At 50.4% G+C, this 19,841-nt stretch overlaps 2 protein-coding genes across 5 annotated transcripts; both read right to left on the reverse strand.

Annotated features, from left to right (window-relative positions):
• Positions 1-256: 256 nt before the first annotated feature.
• Positions 257-5,771, reverse strand: GATD1 (glutamine amidotransferase class 1 domain containing 1). 4 transcript variants are annotated; one of them, XM_057430617.1, is made up of 8 exons: positions 5,692-5,771; positions 4,683-4,759; positions 4,314-4,419; positions 3,496-3,603; positions 2,812-2,906; positions 1,729-1,822; positions 886-997; positions 257-373 (listed from the first exon to the last, which is right to left on the reverse strand). In XM_057430617.1, exons 1-8 carry the CDS (start codon positions 5,747-5,749, stop codon positions 367-369), a joined length of 657 nt encoding a protein of 218 aa, XP_057286600.1. In that variant the 5' UTR covers positions 5,750-5,771; the 3' UTR covers positions 257-366. The 4 variants fall into 4 exon arrangements, with proteins under 4 accessions (XP_057286600.1, XP_057286599.1, XP_057286602.1 ...); XM_057430616.1 differs by having other exon boundaries at positions 257-376; XM_057430618.1 differs by having other exon boundaries at positions 263-450.
• A 12,894-nt stretch (positions 5,772-18,665) lies between these two features.
• On the reverse strand, positions 18,666-19,626 carry CEND1 (cell cycle exit and neuronal differentiation 1). The gene has a single exon (XM_057430620.1). The coding sequence runs from the start codon at positions 19,621-19,623 to the stop codon at positions 19,237-19,239; it is 387 nt and encodes a 128-aa protein (XP_057286603.1). The 5' UTR covers positions 19,624-19,626; the 3' UTR covers positions 18,666-19,236.
• Between the last annotated feature and the right edge of the window lie 215 nt (positions 19,627-19,841).

Below are 19,841 nucleotides of genomic sequence, written 5' to 3' on the forward strand. Positions count from 1 at the left end.
GGCAGTTACTAACCACCAGTATAACATCAACCCAGAGTAAGGTCTTCAGCAATCTGAAGTCATAGCACCAACTTTCCTTTAAAAGGACATTCCCACATCTGGAAATCCTCTGGTCTGGAAAGAAGCAGCGGAACAAAAAGATACAGCAACAAAAACACAAGATGGTTTCATCACTGCTTCTGGAGTGTGACGTACTTCAACGTTCTCAGTCACAACCTTCATCCTTTCCATCTACGCAAAGCCTGACACTGTTACTTCACTCCACAGTCCAGGAAAAATTTAGAGGGATGTTTTATCCAGTTCACAGACAAAGAATTCCTTAACCTGCTGGCTCTTCATCCATCCTATGCAAAGAGACCTGCTCCTTCATTTCCTGCTGAAGGAAACACATCCAAACATGACACGAGCTGTTAGTCCACAGCCAGGAAAGGACTTCTAACACACATTCACCTGAACAAAAGAAGATTGGGGTGGTTATTTATATGTGTTCTTCTACCTGAGGACAGTCAAACAGCCAAGCCACCACCAAAGTTAAATCCATTCATTCCCAGATCCTGAAACAATCGCTGACCAACTGATAACTTGCCGAAACACAACAAACGACACACAAGGGATGTTTATTGTAGCTGAAACATTTAGTAGGGCCTATTCTGCATTTTATTTTACCAGTCCTGATACACAGCTGTGCATTTCCCAACCAATTTTACCTTTTAATAACCACAAATGCTGTTTACCAAAAGACATAACAACCTGAAAAGCTGCCTCAAAACACAGATGACACTTCAGCAGTTAACCAAGAGGGAAAAAAAACTCTTGGGTCAATATTCCTGACACTAAAGCTGCTCACCACTACCTGTCCCTAGTTCTTATCTCCCATGGTCTCACCTGACATTGCAAAGGATGAGAAGATTCTGTACTGCAGGAAGAGTGGAATTCTCGTTCTGTCCTGTCACCAGGTGCCTGTCCAGTACAACATGCACAGCATCCGGACTGCTGGCTAAATGCAGGAGGAAAAGCAACAGGCATCATGTTAGTGGACGCTACTTCAGTGGCAGTATCACATCTCTCATGGAATTTACATAAAAGAGGACTATTTTGACCAAATTTGCTGGGTGACAGACATGCTGATCAACAACTCCAACAGACAGGGACAGTATTAAAGCCCAAATGCTGAAATGATTTCACTAGAAAGACTTTCTATGGAAGGACAGCAGGACTGATCCCTTGATACAATTAACACCAGGTGGATAAAGCGCATGTATTAAGAAATTTTCCATGATAAAACCATCAAAGCAAAGGTTTCTTCCTAAGAGCTCATCTCAGTCTCCCCTCTGGCAGGTTAAAGCCATTCCCCTTGGCCTGTCCCTACAGGCCCTTGGCCAAAGCCCCTCTCCAGGTTTCCTGCAGCCGCTTTAGGCACTGGAGCTGCTCTCAGGTCTCCCCTTCAGGAGCTTTCTCTTCTCCAAGCTGAACCAGCCCAGCTCTCTCAGCCTGGCTCCAGAGCAAAACTGCTCCAGCCCTCACAGCATCTTTGTGGCCCTCCTCAGGGCTTTCTCAAGCAGGTCCAACTCACCATTTCTAGTCCACGAGGGTATTTGTTTCTATCATGAAATGGGAATGCAAGATGAGATATCCTGTCAGAGTCTTGTGTAAAACCAGCACGCAAACATTAACTCCCCAAACGCAGCCATGAAACACGTAATCCTGGACAACAGGAGGGTGCCATACCACTGAATGTAGCTCCAGAATCTTTCACAAAGTCTTCCACAATAATGGACAAACTGGCAAAATTAGGCTGTCGGACTAGTTCATACACAGAGGGCTGGAAAAGAACGAAAGGCAGGAAGTCTGGCTTGGTTTTTACAGGAAAAGCCAAGCAAAACCAACACAAACATACCCCTACAATTCTCCCAGCTGCATAGAGGAAATCGGAGAGCAATGAAGCATAAACCCAAATGACCACAATCAGCTTCTATGGATTTTCTATAGGGGACAAACCAAAAACTCTTAAGTGAAGGAAACGAAGAGCAAGAATGACACCAAGGAACTCCTGCTCATCACCCAGACACTGAGCAGTGTGCATGGAATTAACTCGATGAAAGTGCAGATCCCTTTGGGTGTTGGCCACAAACATTTGGACACAAATGCTGTGCCACTTGCAAACAACAGTGCTCTGGAATTAATATGGGATACAGCTTAAATTAAGAGAGAAAAATTGGAAACCCAAGTTCAGTTTCTATCTGCACATGTGGCCACTGCTTTTCTTACGGTTTCCATAGCCATAGTACCTCAGAAGTTGTACCAGAGAGGTTTGCATTGCTCTGGAACACAGGTACAACTGCCATATCAATGGCCTGTGAATACATTAAATAAATCAACAGCATCTACTTTAATCACAAGCCAGCCTGTACTAACAGCTTTCTCCCCTACAACCTCCTCTGCCTTTTAAAATGAAAGAGCACCTTGAGAAACAAAAAACTTGGCCCCAGCACTCATGAAACCTAAAAGCAATTCTTAAAAGCCCTCAACAATGAATGCAGAGAGCTGCAGCAGCCACTTTCAGCTTTTTATTGCTTCAGTTTCAAGCATCCAAAACTGTTTACTGAACAATCAGAAGGAAAACACGCTCCACATGACAGGAGAGACAACCCCTCCATGCACTCAGTGCTGGGCCCCCTTCCAATGACACCACTTTATCTCTTCCACATAAATCAAGGGTACCATACTGATGATTTATATTATGAGAAATAGCTCCATCGCCTGAAATCACAGGCTCACACACAGCAAAAGCCAGGTGAAAGCTCAACCTACCCCTGTCAGGCTGTATCCTTGAAATACCCAGGATTTATCCTCATTGGTGGCACAACACAAGGCTGCGACTCCATGTCCAACTGCACAGATGGGCTCTGTGACAGAAATATCAAAGCATGTTTGAGCAGCATCTTCAAACAGACAAAACACACATGAGGGTTAAAGGAGATTCTTCATGCTACAGCATGTTTCCTTCCTGCAGTAAGATTATACCACACAGTTCATACTCTCTCAAGCTGTAAGGTTTCTCCTACACACCACAGAAGAGCCCCAGTCTTGCAAAGATTTACTAGTTGTTAACTCCAAGCCTAGACACAGCACCAGTCAAAGAGAACAAGTGCTCAAATGGTAAATGAGAGGCAAACACAAGTCTTGATTAACTACAAACTCAATGATGATCTTGGCATCTTCCACATTGGCTCTGAATCTGGATGTGGAGAGAGCCATTTCTGTATCACTGTGAGGCAGAAACGCTCTTCGGACACGGGCATACAAAAGCTACTGGTATTTTTTGTACGCATTTTACATTAAGAGGCTACTTCAAAGGAGAAGATACGTATCTCTAAAGTATCTTTCCAGTTCTGAATACTCTTCAGCTATATATACATTCTTAAATCATTGGAAGTTCACAGTCTTACATTTATTACTATTTATTTAACAAAACACCTAATGATGTTCACCTACTGTTCTCAGTGCTGAAGTGCTGCAGTATCTTGGCCAAGTACCCACTGTTTGCAAGGTCAGTCATAGCCCCAGGACAGTTTGGAATCAGCAATGCATGGTACCTAGCACCTGGTGAGGAGGAAAGGATAAACTCATTGGGATAAAAGTAACAACCAAAAGAGCCTGACCACAAACCTATTTCAGATTTAACAAAATTCAGACAATACCACATAAACCAGTCAAAACCTGTGTTGAGCTTAATGATCTATGTGGAGAAAAAGGTCCTTTTTAGGACAAAGGACCATAGAATGGACAGGCCTTGGAGCAAGCTGCTCTAGTGGAAGGTGTCCCTGCCCGTGGCAGGGGTTAGAAGTGGAGGGGCTTTAAGATTACATCCCTTCCAGCCCAAAGTAGTCTGGGATTCTGTGATTTTTAATGACATACTCTTACCTGAGCAAAACCTAAAACCACTATGTCTGCTAGGTTCTATTTTAGCAAAATACTTATTTTAAACAAGTATTTAAATAACTATATATCCTGTATATATATATGCACATGTAAGAACATATATGTTGTGCCTACATGAAAAATATATTATATATACACAATATATGTTTTATATATAAAAATATATATGAATATATATCAATCCAAGATATAAGAAAACAACTGCAGTTGCTAGGACTTCCTCTTACATAAAAAAATAACAACTGTATGTGCTATGCTTCCTCTAATAATACAAGTTTTATGCCTTTTCCGTGGTGCTCTTCCCAACACTAGGAAGCACTTGTTGCCCTGATGGATGGAGATGACACACGGGTGAGCAGTGAAGCTCTTACCATCAATGGACTCCAGCTTGGCAGGGCTGGCATAGGATTTCATGCGGAAGTCCTGGACCCAGCGCATGTTGCTCTCATTCACATCCACAAAATCGATTGGCTTTCCCTAGGGAAAACACAGTTCAGGGGGTTGGAACCGGATGAGCTTTAAGGTCCCTCCAACCCAAACCAGTCTGGGATTCAAGCTATGACAGAACCATACAGGAAGCACTCATACACTTCAATATTAAGAAAACAGAACTAAAAAGAGCCCAGTAACCTATAAAGCCACTAAAACACTCCTCAAAAGGACTTAGCATAACCCTCTTGTCAATCAGAGTACCAATTGGTTTCAGGCTGAAATCACAGGAACTGCCCATTTTCACTTACCCCAGGAGTGGCAACTTGCAGATTAAAAGCAGAACTCGTCAGGGTAAAGCAGTGAAGGAAGGACTGGGCTGACACACCTGAAAAACAGAGTCCAACACCTTCAGAACACAACAGTCACACTTCAATCCCAGCCACAGAAAGGTAATTTCATCTAGCAAAGTACAGCAGCTTGGGTTTCCTGCTCATCTCCGGAGCTCTCAGTCATTTCAGGGGATCCTTTTAAGGTATCAGAAATGAAGAGCCTTCATTACAGGCAAGCTGTGTGTTGAGAAACACATGAGGAAGGTATTCTGGGTGTCTGGGTGCTTCACCCCGGTCCACACACATGGAAGCGCAGCTCAGCAGCCCCTGTGTCAGCAGCAGGCACAGAGGGGAAGTGCAGGAGGTCCTGAGCGGCACAGCTGTGCAGGGCGGCACACGTGCAGATGGGCACTGCAGGTGAGCACATGTAGAGGGCAAACATCTGGGCACAACACAGCTGCACAAGGAGTACAGGCACCCCAGCACTGATCTGAATCGAGATCTCCCCTCCAGGCTAACCAGGCCCAGCTCCCACAGCCTCTCCTCATCAGGGGGATGCTCCAGACCCCTCGGCATCCCTGTGGCCTCCCCTGGACCCTCTCCTTGTCTTTCTTGTGCTGCGGAGCTCAGCACTGCACACAGAGCTCCAGATGCGGCCTCAGCACGGTCGAGGAGAGGGGGGAGCATCACCCCCTCGACTGCTCCCCATGCCCCCGGGATACTCCTGTCCCTCCCGGCATCAACGGCACATCACCGGCTCACAGTCTCCTTATCCTCCACCGCCATTCCCAGCCCCTTCCCAATGAACTGCCCTCAGCACGGCACCCACACACCGCGAGCCAAAGGCCCCGCACGCCTGAGGCGGGGAAGCGGGGATGGACACAGGGGACCGGCGGGCCGGAGGAGCGCGCACCGCCGCCGCGCCAAGGCGAGGAACGGGACCCGGCGAAGCGGGGGTTCCCCCCCCCCAGCCCCGAGAGGGTCTCACCGGCGGCCGCGGCGCTGGCGACGATGAGGCAGCTCGGCTTGCCCAGCCGGTCCGACATGGCGGCAGCCGTCCCCTCGTGGGTCCGCGCATGCGCAGAGTGGTGGAGCCGGAGGGAAGACCGCGGAAGGGCCGCGCATGCGCAGGTGACGGAAGGGAGCGGAGGGGCCGCGCATGCGCAGGCGGCGGAGCCTGAAGGAAGGCAGCGGAGGTGCCGCGGAGCCTTTAAACCCCTGGGGCCCATCGGAGCGGATCATGGGAGCAGCTGGAGCCGTGCGAGCCTCGGGGGGATATATCTGTATGGATAGGGTTTACCTCATTAAATAGGGCGGAAACAGTGAGGGCTTGTTGTAGGGACCGGCCGCATCAGAGGCGGGGAGCGGGTGACATCGCGGTGAGGCGTTCATGTCCGGCTGCCCCATCCCCGGCAGTGCTCAAGGCCAGGTTGGACACAGGGGCTTGGAGCAAGCTGCTGCAGTGGAAGGGGTCCCTGCCCGGAGCTAGATGAGCTTTAAGCTCCCTTCAACCCAAACCAGTCCATGCTTCCATGACGATCCTATGGAATGTCTGCTGGGTTTCAATGGCTGCATCCAGCTGCGGTGCTGGGTCCAGACCTCATCCTTTAAACCACACAAAGCCCCTCCTCAGCTGACCCGATCACCATAACATCTTCAGCCAAAGCCCAAACCACCACCGTTTGTTCCCATGGTGCTGTGTTCCTGACACACGGGATAAGGAGGAGCAAGACCCCCTTGAGACACCCCCCCTGCATCCAGCTCTGGGGAACAGCTCCAGAGGGACATGGAGCGGGTGGAGCGAGGCCAGGGGAGGCCACGGAGCAGCTCTGCTCTGGAGCCAGGCTGAGAGAGCTGGGCTGGAGCAGCCTGGACAAGAGAAGGCTCCTGAAGGGGAGACCTGAGAGCAGCTCCAGTGCCTGAAGGGGCTGCAGGAAAGCTGGAGAGGGGCTTGGGACAAGGGATGTAGGGACAGGCCAAGGGGAATGGCTTGAACCTGCCCGAGGGGACACTGAGGTGAGCTCTGAAGCAGAAGCTCTTCCCTGGGAGGGTGCTGAGGCGCTGGCACGGGGTGCCCAGAGAAGCTGTGATGAACTGGATGTTCCTTAAGGTCCCTTCCAACCCAAACCAGTCTGGCTCTGTGATGAACCCAAGCTGTTTTTACGGTTCTGGCTTCATCTGTTGTTGGTTTAACCTGGTTTGAAGCTAGTCTAAGTTCTCTCTCTGGTTTTGCTCTTGATACTTCTTACCCCTGGGGTGAAGAACCTCGGGACATTGTGAGAGACAGAAGTCAAGGACTGCAGTGATAGGACAAGGGGTAACGGGTTCAAACTGAAACAGGGGAAGTTTATATTGGATCTAAGGAGGAAATTCTTTCCTGTGAGGGTGCTGAGGCACTGGAATGGGTTGCCCAGGGAGGTTGTGAATGCTCCATCCCTGGCGGTGTTCAAGGCCAGGTTGGACAGAGCCTTGGGTGCCATGGTTTAGTGTGAGGTGTCCCTGCCCATGGCAGGGGGTTGGAACTGGATGATCTTATGGCCCTTTCCAACCCAAACCATTCCTTGATTCTATGATTCTTCACAGCCCTGATCTAATCCCACAACTACTTACGTTATATGAGACACATGTGGATCCTTCAGAGTGGTTGCTGGAAAAGATGATGGGTGAAACCCATGGGTGAAGGACTTGGTCATTTCCTGGAGCCACTGAGATGAGCATAAGAGCTGCAAGCTAAATGAAGTGACCCCAAACCCTTCTGAAGTTGTGCTTCCCATCCGTCCTGTCTGGTCCGGATTGCGCCCTTCCTGTATGCTCTGTATCTTAGAATCATAGAATCATAGAACCATAAAATAGTCAGGGTTGGAAAGGACCTTAACATCATCCAGTTCGAACCCCCTGCCATGGGCAGGGACACCTCACACTAAACCATGGCACCCAAGGCTCTGTCCAACCTGGCCTTGAACACTGCCAGGGATGGAGCATTCACAACCTCCCTGGGCAACCCATTCCAGTGCCTCAGCACCCTCACAGGAAAGAATTTCCTCCTTAGATCCAATCTAAACTTCCCCTGTTTCAGTTTGAACCCGTTACCCCTTGTCCTGTCGCTCCAGTCCCTAATGAAGAGTCCCTCCCCAGCATCCCTATAGGCCCCCTTCAGATACTGGAAGCTGCTCTGAGGTCTTCCCTCAGCCTTCTTCAATAAGGTGTTATTCCTTAAGGAACACGTTTGTTCCTTGCAGGTTTCACTGCTTTTGGCTCTGTACTTTCTCCAAACCTTGTTCAGTTTCAGGATTCGGGCTTTTCATCCCCGTTAATGCCGTCGGTTTAGCTCAGGGCTTCCCCGTGCGTTACAGAGTGAAAGTGCCATTATAAAATGATAAGTACACCGTGAAGACAGCCCAGCTCTGCCTTTATTCTTGTTTGTGTATTTGCAAGGACCTAATTGCCACCTTTCCTAAAGGAAATGTAGCTCGTGCCATCGGGCTGGCTGCTGGTCCCTGTCTTCAATCCTCTGTCCAGCAGTCTCCTGTTCTCTCCTAAAGTGTGTTCTGGATCCATAGGCTGTGGAAGTACTTGGAAGTTCCTCCCGCTTTGTCCATCTTTACTCCCAGGCAATCATTTATAACCCCAAATAAACCCAGAGTGTATCTTTCACTATTGAGTTTAGCTACCAAGAGAGGGACTTGGTGCCGCCCCAGCAGCCTAAGCCTTCCTGGCACAGAGCATCACATTTATGCTCCTTAATCCTTGCTCATGAATCCAGTGCTAAAACCCCTGCCTCCAATCCTCTCCATCAGCTCTTCCCATCCTCCCTTAACTGCCCCAAATCCGAAGCATTAGAGGATGGGACAATGATTTAAGGGGAAAAGATTGAAGAACAATCTTTTTTGAGCACGCCTCACTTGCTGGGAGATTAAATTGTTCAGTGATGTCCTAATACTTGATCTTTCCCTGCTTTCCAAATGCTCTCCTGCAGAAGTCTGTTCCAGCAAGCACTGGAAATGCTTTGCAGCCCCTCTCTGCTTCATTTGTGTGGTTAACAAATAGGAGTAGTTACAGCCCAGCGATGGGATCACAAGGACAATAAGGAGTTATTTGCTTCTTCACACAGAGCATTCGTTGTGATAGAGCCTGGACGTTGTGGTTAATTCAAACGAGAGGACTGCTTCCTGCTCTGGGCTGGTCCGAGAGCACGGAACTGCCACATTTCTCATTTCTAGCCCATATAACACAGCCATTTGGCACTGCCTCATTTTCTGTGGCTAAATAACGGCTGGAGTGTGGAAGGGAGCAGGGAAAGCAAAGCGTAGTTTGAGCTAAGTCTAACCGTAGCCTCTGATTTTCATGCTTCATAAATACCTATAAATGCATGGAGGGGAGGAAGTGGATGAAACACAGACTGGATGGGTGGAACATAGCCAAAGCAGTGCTTGAAAGGACCGAGCTGGTGTTAGCGCTCCCTGTGCTGGCACCACAGCGGCACTGATGTGTGCCTGCCCCTGCCCTCCTTGGCAGTGAGAAGAGACACGGGTTTTGTTTGTAGGAGACCCAAGAGGAAGATTCTCCAGCCCCTTCCCCTCCTCTCTATCAGCCAGCAGCGCTGTTTCCTCTCAGGCCAAGGAGAACACCTTGTGCAGGTGCCTCCACTGAGTCCAAACTCCAGGGAGAGCTTCCAAGTTGCAGCAGCATCCCTGCTGCCTTCCCCTTCACAGGAAGGTAATTAGAACCCCACACTGGTTCCTGTTGGAAGGGGCCTTAAAGCTCCTCCAGCTCCAACCCCTGCCACAGGCAGGGACCCCTTCCACTGGAGCAGCTTGCTCCAAGCCCCTGTGGCCAACCTGGCCTTGAGCACTGCCAGGGATGGGGCAGCCACAGCTTCTCTGGGCACCCTGTGCCAGCGCCTCAGCACCCTCCCAGGGAAGAGCTTCTGCCTAAGAGCTCAGCTCAGCCTCCCCTTGGGCAGGTTCAAGCCATTCCCCTTGGCCTGGCCCTACAGGCCCTTGGCCAAAGCCCCTCTCCAGGTTCCCTGTACCCCCTTTAGGCACTGGAAGACTGTTATAAGGTCTCTTATAAGACCCTGGCAGGTCAAGGGAATCCCTGGCTCGGTGTGCAGGAACCTCCCTGGATATCAGCCAGGTATCCAGGGGATTGTTTACTCCCGAGGATGGATGCTCCCAGGCCAACTGAAAGACAAAACCCATCAAATTACAGGGATCCTGGAGGAGAGAGGTCCCAGCAAACTGTACAGCCAAGCCTGGAGACCAGGGGATCGCTGGGATCAGTAATGTTTCCTTTGTGGCTCCAGGCAAGTGTAATTCCATGCTTTAGCTTCCACGTGGGAATAACAATCATCTTCCTTTGCCTGCTTTCCTCAGGCAGGCTGGCATTTAGCTGGGGTAGGAACTGCCTTTGCTTACAGTTCTTACTGGGATCCCTACTCCTAGCAAACACTAAACCTGTCAGAAGCATGGGCAGGAGTAAAGAGGGAGAGGGATTACAGCCATTTTCACTCACAGCCCACATCCACAAAGATGCTCAAGGGAGGAATTATACAATATAGCTATGTGGGTATATATTATATCTCTGTATATAGTTTATTTCTCACAATCCTGGTAAGAGTTACAGGTGTATAGGGAACCATTTACAGTTTCACAGCATATGGAGTGGCCATACAGCTTCTGATGTGAGTAACATACAATGGGTAGAGAGCACACGTTTCCAAACCCATCCGCCCACCACTCATACAATGGGTTTTCAAAGCGAATACTAGATTCAGCTACATAGAAAGCCTGGAATATGGTCGGGTACAGCGTTGGGTGTCGAACAACACTGTCAGTCACAATGGGACAAGCTAAACTACTTTAATTTTCAATCTAGTATTTCTAGTCTACCTGCATTATTGCATTTATACGCTTGTTTTTGTTTTAAGTCAAAGTAAAGAGAATACTATATGGGAAAGGAAAATTCTTGACTATTTTAGGATTTGAGCTGCAGCCCATACAAAGTGTCCATAGAAGCATAGACAAGGTTATAAATTCAACAAGGTATAAATCAGCTGGATAGCTTTGTGTGTAGGTAGGTGTCCATTTCCCTCCAGGAAATGTGTCTCAGCAGCATATTGTGCCTGAAAGCAAAACCCAAAGCAAACCTGTACGCTGAACACAGGTAAAGAGGTGTCAGTGACGAGCAGGCCTGCTTGTACAGGGAAGAAATCAAGGTGTTGCTCTGAAGATCACTATCCTTTGCAAAACACATGTAGGGGCTGGCTCAAACCCCACTGGTGCCATTGGGAAGATGCCTGTGGGGTAGGAGCAGGCGCTTCCCTGCTACCAGCATGAACTTCCTGAGGGCTCTGCATCAGTCCCTGGAGAAGTAACAGAATCCAAGCAAACCATAAGGAAAAGAATCAAAAATCCCCTGTAATCTGACCTTCACGTTCCCTTCCTCCTGTTTTAGTTGCTCCACCAATTTGATATCAACCTGCACCTACCGCTAGAAGAGAGTTGGTTTTCACTGGGGGAGTCCAGATTGCAACTCTTAGACATCAGTGGAAACGGTCCTAAGCAGTGACTTGGGGAAGGGCACCAGGCTTTAGAAGGGCTGCTCAAAACTGGAGAAAGCCAAATTATTCACTTGTTGGTTGGTTTTAAACATGACAAAACTGTATGGGCACCCTTGTCCTTATCACATCACCTCAGAAACCTGAGTGCTTGCAGCTGCCACGGCAAAACCAGGGATACAATGCAGGTCTTTAGGGTGGCAATGATGATGCAAGGTTTCCCGGTGGGAGGTTTGGTACCGGAGCATCGCCGTGCACAGACAGAACGAACCTGTGCCTTTATTCTTGCTCTGCTGCATCGGGGCTCTGCATTCTGAGTGATGAAAAAGCAATGGAGTCTTCTGTGAATTTCAAGCAACTGCAGGAGAAACAGGAGCAAGAGGAAGGCGTTGGTCCAAATCCTGTTTAACCCAAGTTATGGTTTTCAGCAAAAAAAAAACCAACCCAAAACTATTTAATTTGAAGGGCATCAAAGAATGGAGAGCACAAGTCCCCGAGTCCTGCGTGCCAGAGCATCCAGGCAGAGCACACACTGTCCAAAGCAGCAAGTGGGACTATAGCATGAAGTAGAACCAAACTCATGCGTTTGGAAAGCCAACAGCTATGATCCTGCAGGCTTTGATACCAGCTTATCAGCATGGTTAGTGGAATCAGGTGTGGATTTTCAAGGCCCAGAACTCTTGCATTACCACATCAAGTGATAACACCCAAACAGCCCATTCATAACCAAAAGACCCTCGCAGTCTTCTGCATCCTCAACCGTAGCAGTGTTCTGCATCCTTAATCTTTTCCATCTTCTGTATCCTCAACCCTGCAGTAGCCCCCTGGAGCTGCTTCTTCAAGGCCAGCAGAAATGCAGGTGGTTGCCATCAGCTGAGAGCCAGCTCCTGAGCACTTCAGAACCTCTCTGCTTGTATTTCTGGGGCTCCAGTAACCGGAGGACTGAAGCAGTGCTGGCTTCAGCCAAGTATAGGGTGTGCTCACACTGTGTCAGCATCTCCTGAGCAGCCAGAACACCTCCCACTTGACTGACGGGCAGCTGCATCCTGAGCAGAGCCTATGGCCGTGCATTGGGTAGCATGGAAAAGCAAAGACAAGAAAGGCACCTTCCAGCTGTGGCTTCCTCATCTGCTGAGCTCCCATGGCAGATAAGAGCACTCAGCATCTTGCAGACTCAGACCCCCTTAAGCCTTAGCAATTAGGGCAGATGAAAGCTTCACACATTCTGCATTGCTCTTGCAGTGCTCAGTGGCTGAACGTTGCCTGCACCTTTCATGTGCCTGCCTCAGCCTCGGGGCAGGGTTTGTGCCTAGCTGCGGAGAGGCCACATCTGCAGTTGCCTGGGAAGAAAGTAGGGAAAGGGAAAGGAAAATGAGTACAGAGCCATAGCCAAAGAATCCGTGAAGGACAAGCAATGAATTAGATCTCCATAAGCCGGTGGAGCCACATCGGGCATCTTCAGCCTAGGAATGTGGGCGTTAAACAGGAAAACAGGTTACAGGGCTGGCCTGATGATCTCAGAGGGAAAAGTTATCCTAAAACCCCTTTGATGAACAGCTCTAACTCCTCAGGGCCAGTCAAGGTGAAGTGACTGAGCAGACCACAGCAAGATGCAGTAAAAGTCATAGAAAAACAGTGGTGGACAGACCCAGGCAAGTGCAGCTGAATGGCATGTGGGGGGTCTCCATTATATTGTGGTACCCTCAGGAGCTCCTTGTGTCATCATCTCAATTCAAGGTGATCGAGCTCGAGCTCAAGCTCAGCTTTCTGTATCACTACCTTCAGCTGGATGAACCTAGATTAAGTACCCTCCTATTTGTGCCATGACAGCTCAGACATCTTATTCTGTGCCCTTTGACACTGAAAAGATAGCTTCCCATTAATGATTAAATAATACTTCAAGTAGAGAAAGTGCAGGAGAGAACTCATCACCAGCTCAGTGAGGGCAGGAGAGGGTTTAAAGAGAACAAAATAGGCCAAAAACACCGCAGGAGAGGTACTTGGAGGCAAATGATGGGCTGAAAAGGCCATTAAACAGAAAGAGAGAGCTGGAAGTGGCAGAAACAGAGCTGGAAAGCCCCGAGCAGCTGTGTTTGATCCACAGTACTAAGCAGACACCGCTCTCATCGCCCTCTCCTGGTCTCTTTAACCTGAAGAGCCTGAAGCCTGAAGCACATGGGCTGAGGACGTTGCTGCACAGGCTTCATCACTCTCTGCAGCGGAGCCATCAACTGGGTGCCACTTGTAAGACCTAAAACATGCAGGAAGCCCAGGTCAGATCTTCAGCAACTTAGGTACAGTCTTTATTATCCAGAGTAAAGCCAGTTCTCTTCATAAAAGGAGGGACTCAACCTCTAAAGCAGTTGATGATGTGGTTGCCTTCTCCTGTGCCCTGGGAGATGTCTCCCAGCTTCATGGGGATGGGAATGAGAGAGCAGCAAGATGCCACGTGGCTTGGGAAGGGACCCAGCATCCCTGCCTTAGCATGAAGTCGCAGCCTGAGAGGATGGAGAAGCACGTAGGTTGGATTTTCAGTCCTTTTAGGATGTGAAAGAGGAGAACAAAGCCCTTCAAAATGCCTGAACAATAAACTTGCAGCTTCCTTTAATCATACCAAACTGGCTGTAGAAAACTTCAGGTCTTTTTCGTGCTTCGCAAACCCCTGAACACGGAACAGGGGCAGCAAAAATTCCTTTGGAAAAGGCAGTGAAGGTGAACTTGCACTGAATCATTGGTCATTTTTCCTTATGTCCAAGAGAAATAACTAGAAGTGGATAGGGTATAGAAGCTAATGTGTCCTTACCACAGCTGTGAAGCTGATGGAAGTGTTCTCTCTTCTCTGCACATCTCTGTACCGTTTCTTGTACCCTCTCAGAAGCGCTGCCTCGGATTGAAATCCCAAGAACTCCACCTCCCAGGTACCTTCTGTCATTGCCTTCCTTCTTTGCTTTGTTTCCCCAAGGATGATTTTCCTCTCACATCTTCACGACTGTTCCTTCCAGCCGATTCCCAGAAGAGAAGGATGCTGCCTTCTAAAACCCCAGTGGCGGTTCCCGGAAAGGAAGGGAAGGTTTTAAGGCAGGAATCATCTCTCACCAGCTCTTGGGGCTTTAGTTGCACATTCCTTACACTAAGCAGGGCTAAGGAATGTTTCTGTCAGCTCAAAAAGAAACCATGCCATTGGGATGAGTTTGCATTTAACAGTGACCTGCAGTTGTATCCCTGGTGCCTTCAAAGGCCTGAGCAGAGCATGGTGAAGCCAATGGAAAACTTGTTTTCAGTAGCCCATGGATCAGCCCCTCAACTCTGATTCAGCAGGGACATAAACCCACTTTTAACTTCCCACTCAACCTAAGGGAACCAAGAAGGGCTTCAGGGTAAGCGCCTGCCCAGTGCTTTGAGCATGAGGTGAACAGCACCTGCAGGAATGCATTCTTACCCTGCTGAAAACACTGCTGCACTGTCCTTCAGCTTCCAGATTTGCTTGCATCCTACTGCAGGACTTAACAGGAATAACAGGACTTATCCATAGGAGAAAAGAGGAAGCAGAAGTGTGATCCATTTCATCTTCAAGCCAGAAGCATCAGAAAACCTTCTACTAAGAGAACATAATGACATCTTTATCGTTGACTCAAACTTATAGCTCCTTAAAAACACATTGAGGTCAGGTGTAGTGATTGAATCTCTAGTGGTAGGGATAAGCTACAATGTCTTCAGATTCCTAATTGATAGACTTAAGCAAAAGAGTAAACTAGCAATCTAGATCTCTTCAAACCCCAAGCACAAGCATCTGGTTCGAGTTAACCCCACGGAGGCAGCACTAAGGAGGACCTCGTGTCACAAACACCACACAAAGAACAGCAAGCAAACGACAGCGTGTGCTCAGTGCGAGAAAAGACAACTATTTATTTAGCACAGCGAGTTCAGGCATCGAAGCCTCTGCTTCCACGGGCTTGGCTTCAGCTCCAGCTCTGAGAGGGGCGAGTTTGCTCTTCTCAGCCTCCTTCTCGCTGGTTGTGTTCTATCTCGGAGTGAAACCACTGCACAGCCTGGCACATTAAGGCAGAACAGGAGGTGTTTGCTAAGAGGCTGTCGTTTGCAAGGCAGGGCTGATGTGCATTGCTTAGGGGCTTGTATGGCATCTACACTCCAGCTACCCGACTCAGACCGACACTAGACCCACACTTCAGAAAGCACTACAACACAGGCCGGTATAGTCTACAAGTGCCTTGTTTTAAAGCAAGGAGCCCACACGACTATCCAGGGAAGGGGGGACAGGATCTTTGAGCTTCTAGCACGACGGGCACATCATACATTCAGCAGTTCACTAGCCATACGTTCTGGGCACTGAGAAGAAACCAGGGGTGGAAAGGAATCCGGGGGCTACACGGCATGATGTGAATGGCACAGCAAAAGACAGCACCAACACTTGGTGGGAATGCAGGGCAACAAATGAAGGGGCATCTCCAGGTTGGCTGTTCCCCCCCCTCCCAGACTGCAGTAATACACACACGTATGTATGCAGACACAGAGACACAGAATATGCTTCAAGGCAGGGTGATGTGCGCACACACAAGCACAGCTATGTTCCAAACCAAACTGCCAAAGAGGTGAGTCCCAGCTACCAAATCCGGACAGCAGACAGCACTGCTAAGCCATCACGGTAGGTGGAAACCCCCTTATGAACAGGACATACCCTGCTCAGTGCCTAGGGAGGGCTCCCATGTGCTTACATCCCCCAGAGGCGAGCTGCAAGCCCCATCACCATCTCTGCGGCATGTTTCTGGATGAAATCCCTGGCATCTGAGGGCAGAAAAGGGCAGGGGGAAGCTGGAGGTGGACAGAAATGGTTTAAGGCCCATGGTGGCTGAGAACTGGGCTTCCCCTCTTCTGTTGCCAAAGGTTAAGTCAAGGAAATAAAGATCCCTTGAAGTTAAGCATAAGAGGGGACTTTAGAAAGTAAAATAGGTGTCTCCTTTTCCTCCCCTTCATCTATCTGTGCTGGTCATGGCAGGATAGATAGATGTTCTGTCTGTAATAGTGTCACACACTGCTAAAGAAATAACCATATGCTGGGCCTGAGAGGGAGGGACCAGACGGGACAGGCAGAAGCATCCCTTGGAGTCAGGCCTCCCCTTGAAAGCAGAAGCCACTGTCTGAAATCACCACCCTCCTTCGGCAGAACGTGAATCGAAGCATCAGTGACCAATTTCCCTTCCTCACGAGCAGCATAAGCAAGGATTTCCTATTGCCAAGAGCTTTGTGCGGCAGAGATCGGAGGCAAGAGGAGCCCAGGGACAGCCACCCCACCTCCAAACCCCGGCAGTTTGGATCTGGTGCTCTATTCCCAGCATACAGGCATGGAGCTCAGGTGCCTGGCAGGACTGCGCTGCAGTTTGCCTCTGCTTTGTGCACCCAGATTTCTCTCATGGGGGAATCAGAACGCACGGATCTGGGTGCAAGGGGGAACAGGAGGAGCTGGGATGCAATGCCTCTCCCCAGCGTGGCAAGAGGGTGGGCAGGGCACCAGCAGGGTCCTCTTGCAAAGCCCTGCTGCAGTCACTGCAAGGGAGCTGTGCTGGGGCTGCCCCTGAGCTGTGTCCTCGCACCTCTGCTTTCCAGACACCTTCCTGTTCCTTGGCCATTGCTTGCCCTCCCCTCTCTGTCCCCAACCAACCTCTGAACATCTGCAAAACAGAAGGAGGGGAAATCAGTCCGCAAGGGAAAAGTGGCCTTACAGAAGCACCCACGGTGGAGCCTTCTGCTGCAACCCACAGAGACCCTCCAGGCTGTAAGTGATGCAGGGCTACCGGGAGACACATCCACAACAGGGGCACAGAGTGCTGTAAGCTACCAGGGGGCTGTAGCACTGGTTCCAAACCCACCCAACACGGGCACAGAGTGCTGTAAGCTACCAGGGGGCTATAGCACTGGTTCCAAACCCACCCAACACGGGCACAGAGTGCTGTAAGCTACCAGGGGGCTGTAGCACTGCTTCCAAACCCACCATGCCCACCCCTCATCTCTGTTCTGGTAGAGGAAGGCGTTAAACTTCAGCAGCACACAGCCTGTGGTTCAGCAGAAGGCAGCATCCGATCGTCCCACAGTGACCTTGGGGGATATTTTAGGAGTTTTAGGGAAAAGAGGATGGCAAAGCTCACCACAGGAGTGGCCAGGCTGCATTCAGATACCTGCGGTTGGGGAAGCCACGTGCATTCAGCTTCCTGGAGGTAAATAAGACAGGCATGAGCCAAGAGAAGAATTGCCACGTCGGGGCTATGCCAGCAGCAGTTACCTTCCTCTGGCCCTGCATCCACTGAATTCACACCTCCAGGCTCAGTGAAAGACGTACAGCTCGGGTTCCACTGAACCCACTCCGCTCTATCACAACCTCTTGCCAACCATCACTCCAACCCCTGCCCGTTGGCTCCAACTGCTGCTCAGCACTGGAGACCCCACACTTCTGACCTCTCCTAAGCTCTGGCCTACTTTCAAACCAGGAGACTCTATTATGCAGCAGCACAGCAGCCAAGAATAGTCTAATGGAAGCTTTCAGACCAAGGTCTGTTCACCTCCTGGTGGTAATGGCATCAGCCAATGCACTGAACACCCTCTCTCATTGCCTGCCTTCCTTCTCCCCCTTACAAGGTCTGGCTTTAGAGCCAAGGTACTCACCAGTGAAACCAGGCTGCTCCCGAGGGATGGGGATTTGTCTCCATTCCCAAAGTGTGGAGCAGTCCCAAATCCCTGCTAGTGTCAGAGGAGGGAGGGAAGAAATCCCCCCAGGGCAGACGGGCATCTAGAGCCCTTGGATAGGGTTTAAAGCAGATCAGTGTTATTCTCATGGGGTCCCAGGTCCTCTCTGCCCCTAAAACCAGCTCCTGGCTCCCTTTTCTCCCTTCTCATGTACCAAGAGACCGAAGCTCTCAGCAGGGGAAATAATCAGGTGAAAAGCCTGATCCCAAGCCCAAAGAAAGGAGCAGGAAGCGTGCAGCTGACCTCGAGGGAGTTGGGGCTGAGGCGGCAGCATCCTGCAAAGGCCAGCCTAACCTAGGAAATACTAGATCCAAAACAAAGTCTCTGTTCCCAAACACTGCCGTATGACCCTGCTGGAGCCCTGGCATCCCAAAGGCTGCCTGCCAGCGTGCAAGGAACCAAGCAGATGGCAGCTCCTGCCTGCCCGAGGTCAGCACGGGGCATCACCAGGTATCTCTATGTGCACTGAACAGCCCCTCTGCTCACTCCCCACTGCAGGGAAGTGGCTTGCCGTGACATCCCCCGTTGCATCCTCAGCTCTACCACGCTGCAGTCTCAGCCTGTTTCCTATGGGGCACTTTCCATTTGGCTTTGCCAAGGTGGGCTGATGAGCAGCAGATACACGAGACACCTATTAGAGCTGCTGTTTGGTCACAGAGCCTGCCATTGCCCAGTGCTTCCCCTGCCCTGGGGTTGGTGGACGAACACCAGCCCAACACTCAGCGACAGGCAAAGCGGGTCTTAGCACAAGGCTCCATCTCCCCCTTACACCATGTTCACCACGACCCGACTTCAAACCAATCCAAACAGGAACCAAAAGACAAAGCAGGGACTCTGAATGGGACGTAGAACACTTTGGACTCGAAAACAGGGGACTGCAGGAGAGGTGAGGGTGTCTCCCAGGGAGGACAGCAGGGGAGGGGAGGGGACACCGTCATTTACACCCATCAGGAGAAGCTGTAATCTATACACAGTGGTGGAAGCCAAGATATAGTACATGAAAGAACACACTGAGTGCATGGAGTTACCCCGCAGCGGGTCAAACCGCACAGGTGTCTTCAACAAGACCCGGCGTTGCAGTTGGTGGCGGCTGTTGACCTATCTAGCTCGCTATATAGATATGTATATAGAGAGATATGTGTAGACTTTCTGGGCATGCATTGGTCTCAAAAGGAGCTGTACAACGGGGCCGGGTTCCTCCTCCCCACCCCGGCTCCATCATTTTTTCCGGGCTAGGAACGCCACTCCCACGACCACCGCCAGCGCGGCCACCGCCACCCCGCCGACGATGAGCAAGGGCTTCACGGTGTCGAAGATGCTGCCCGCCGGCTCCTCGGAGCTGTTTCCCTTGGGCTCAGAGTCAGGGGACGGGCCCGTGGGCTCTTGCGTCTCGGTGGCCGCGGGGCTGGGTTTCAGGCCGCTGTGGTTGTTGGCGACGGCCGCGTCGCCCGCCGCCTTCTTGGTGGCAGGAGCAGGCTGCTCTTTGGGGGCATCCTTCTTGTCTGCGGTGGCGGCAGGAGCAGGGTTGGGCTTTTCCGGCTTCCCGGTGCTGGGGGCCTTGGCGTCGGGTTTGTTCCCGCTTCGGACGTTGCCTTTGGCATCCATCCCTGTGAGTGGGTGCGGTGCACGGGGCTATCCCAGCTCCCCTCTGCTGCTGCTCCGGCTGCTGCGGAAGGCAGAGGAACCACCCGAGCTCAGCCCCTTGCTGCGGTTGTCGTGGGATGGTTCTCACACTGGCGGGGTCCTATCTGAGCATGATACAGCACCTGGAAGAGGAAGCAGAGCAGTGAGGTGAGTGGAAGGCCAGAGCATGCAGTGCCAGC

This window comes from Pezoporus wallicus, unplaced genomic scaffold (assembly GCF_028554395.1).
Source record: "Pezoporus wallicus isolate ANWC-B61680 ecotype Strahan unplaced genomic scaffold, APGP_CSIRO_Pwel_v1 contig_8824, whole genome shotgun sequence".
In the NCBI taxonomy this organism is placed as follows: Eukaryota; Metazoa; Chordata; class Aves; order Psittaciformes; family Psittacidae; genus Pezoporus; species Pezoporus wallicus.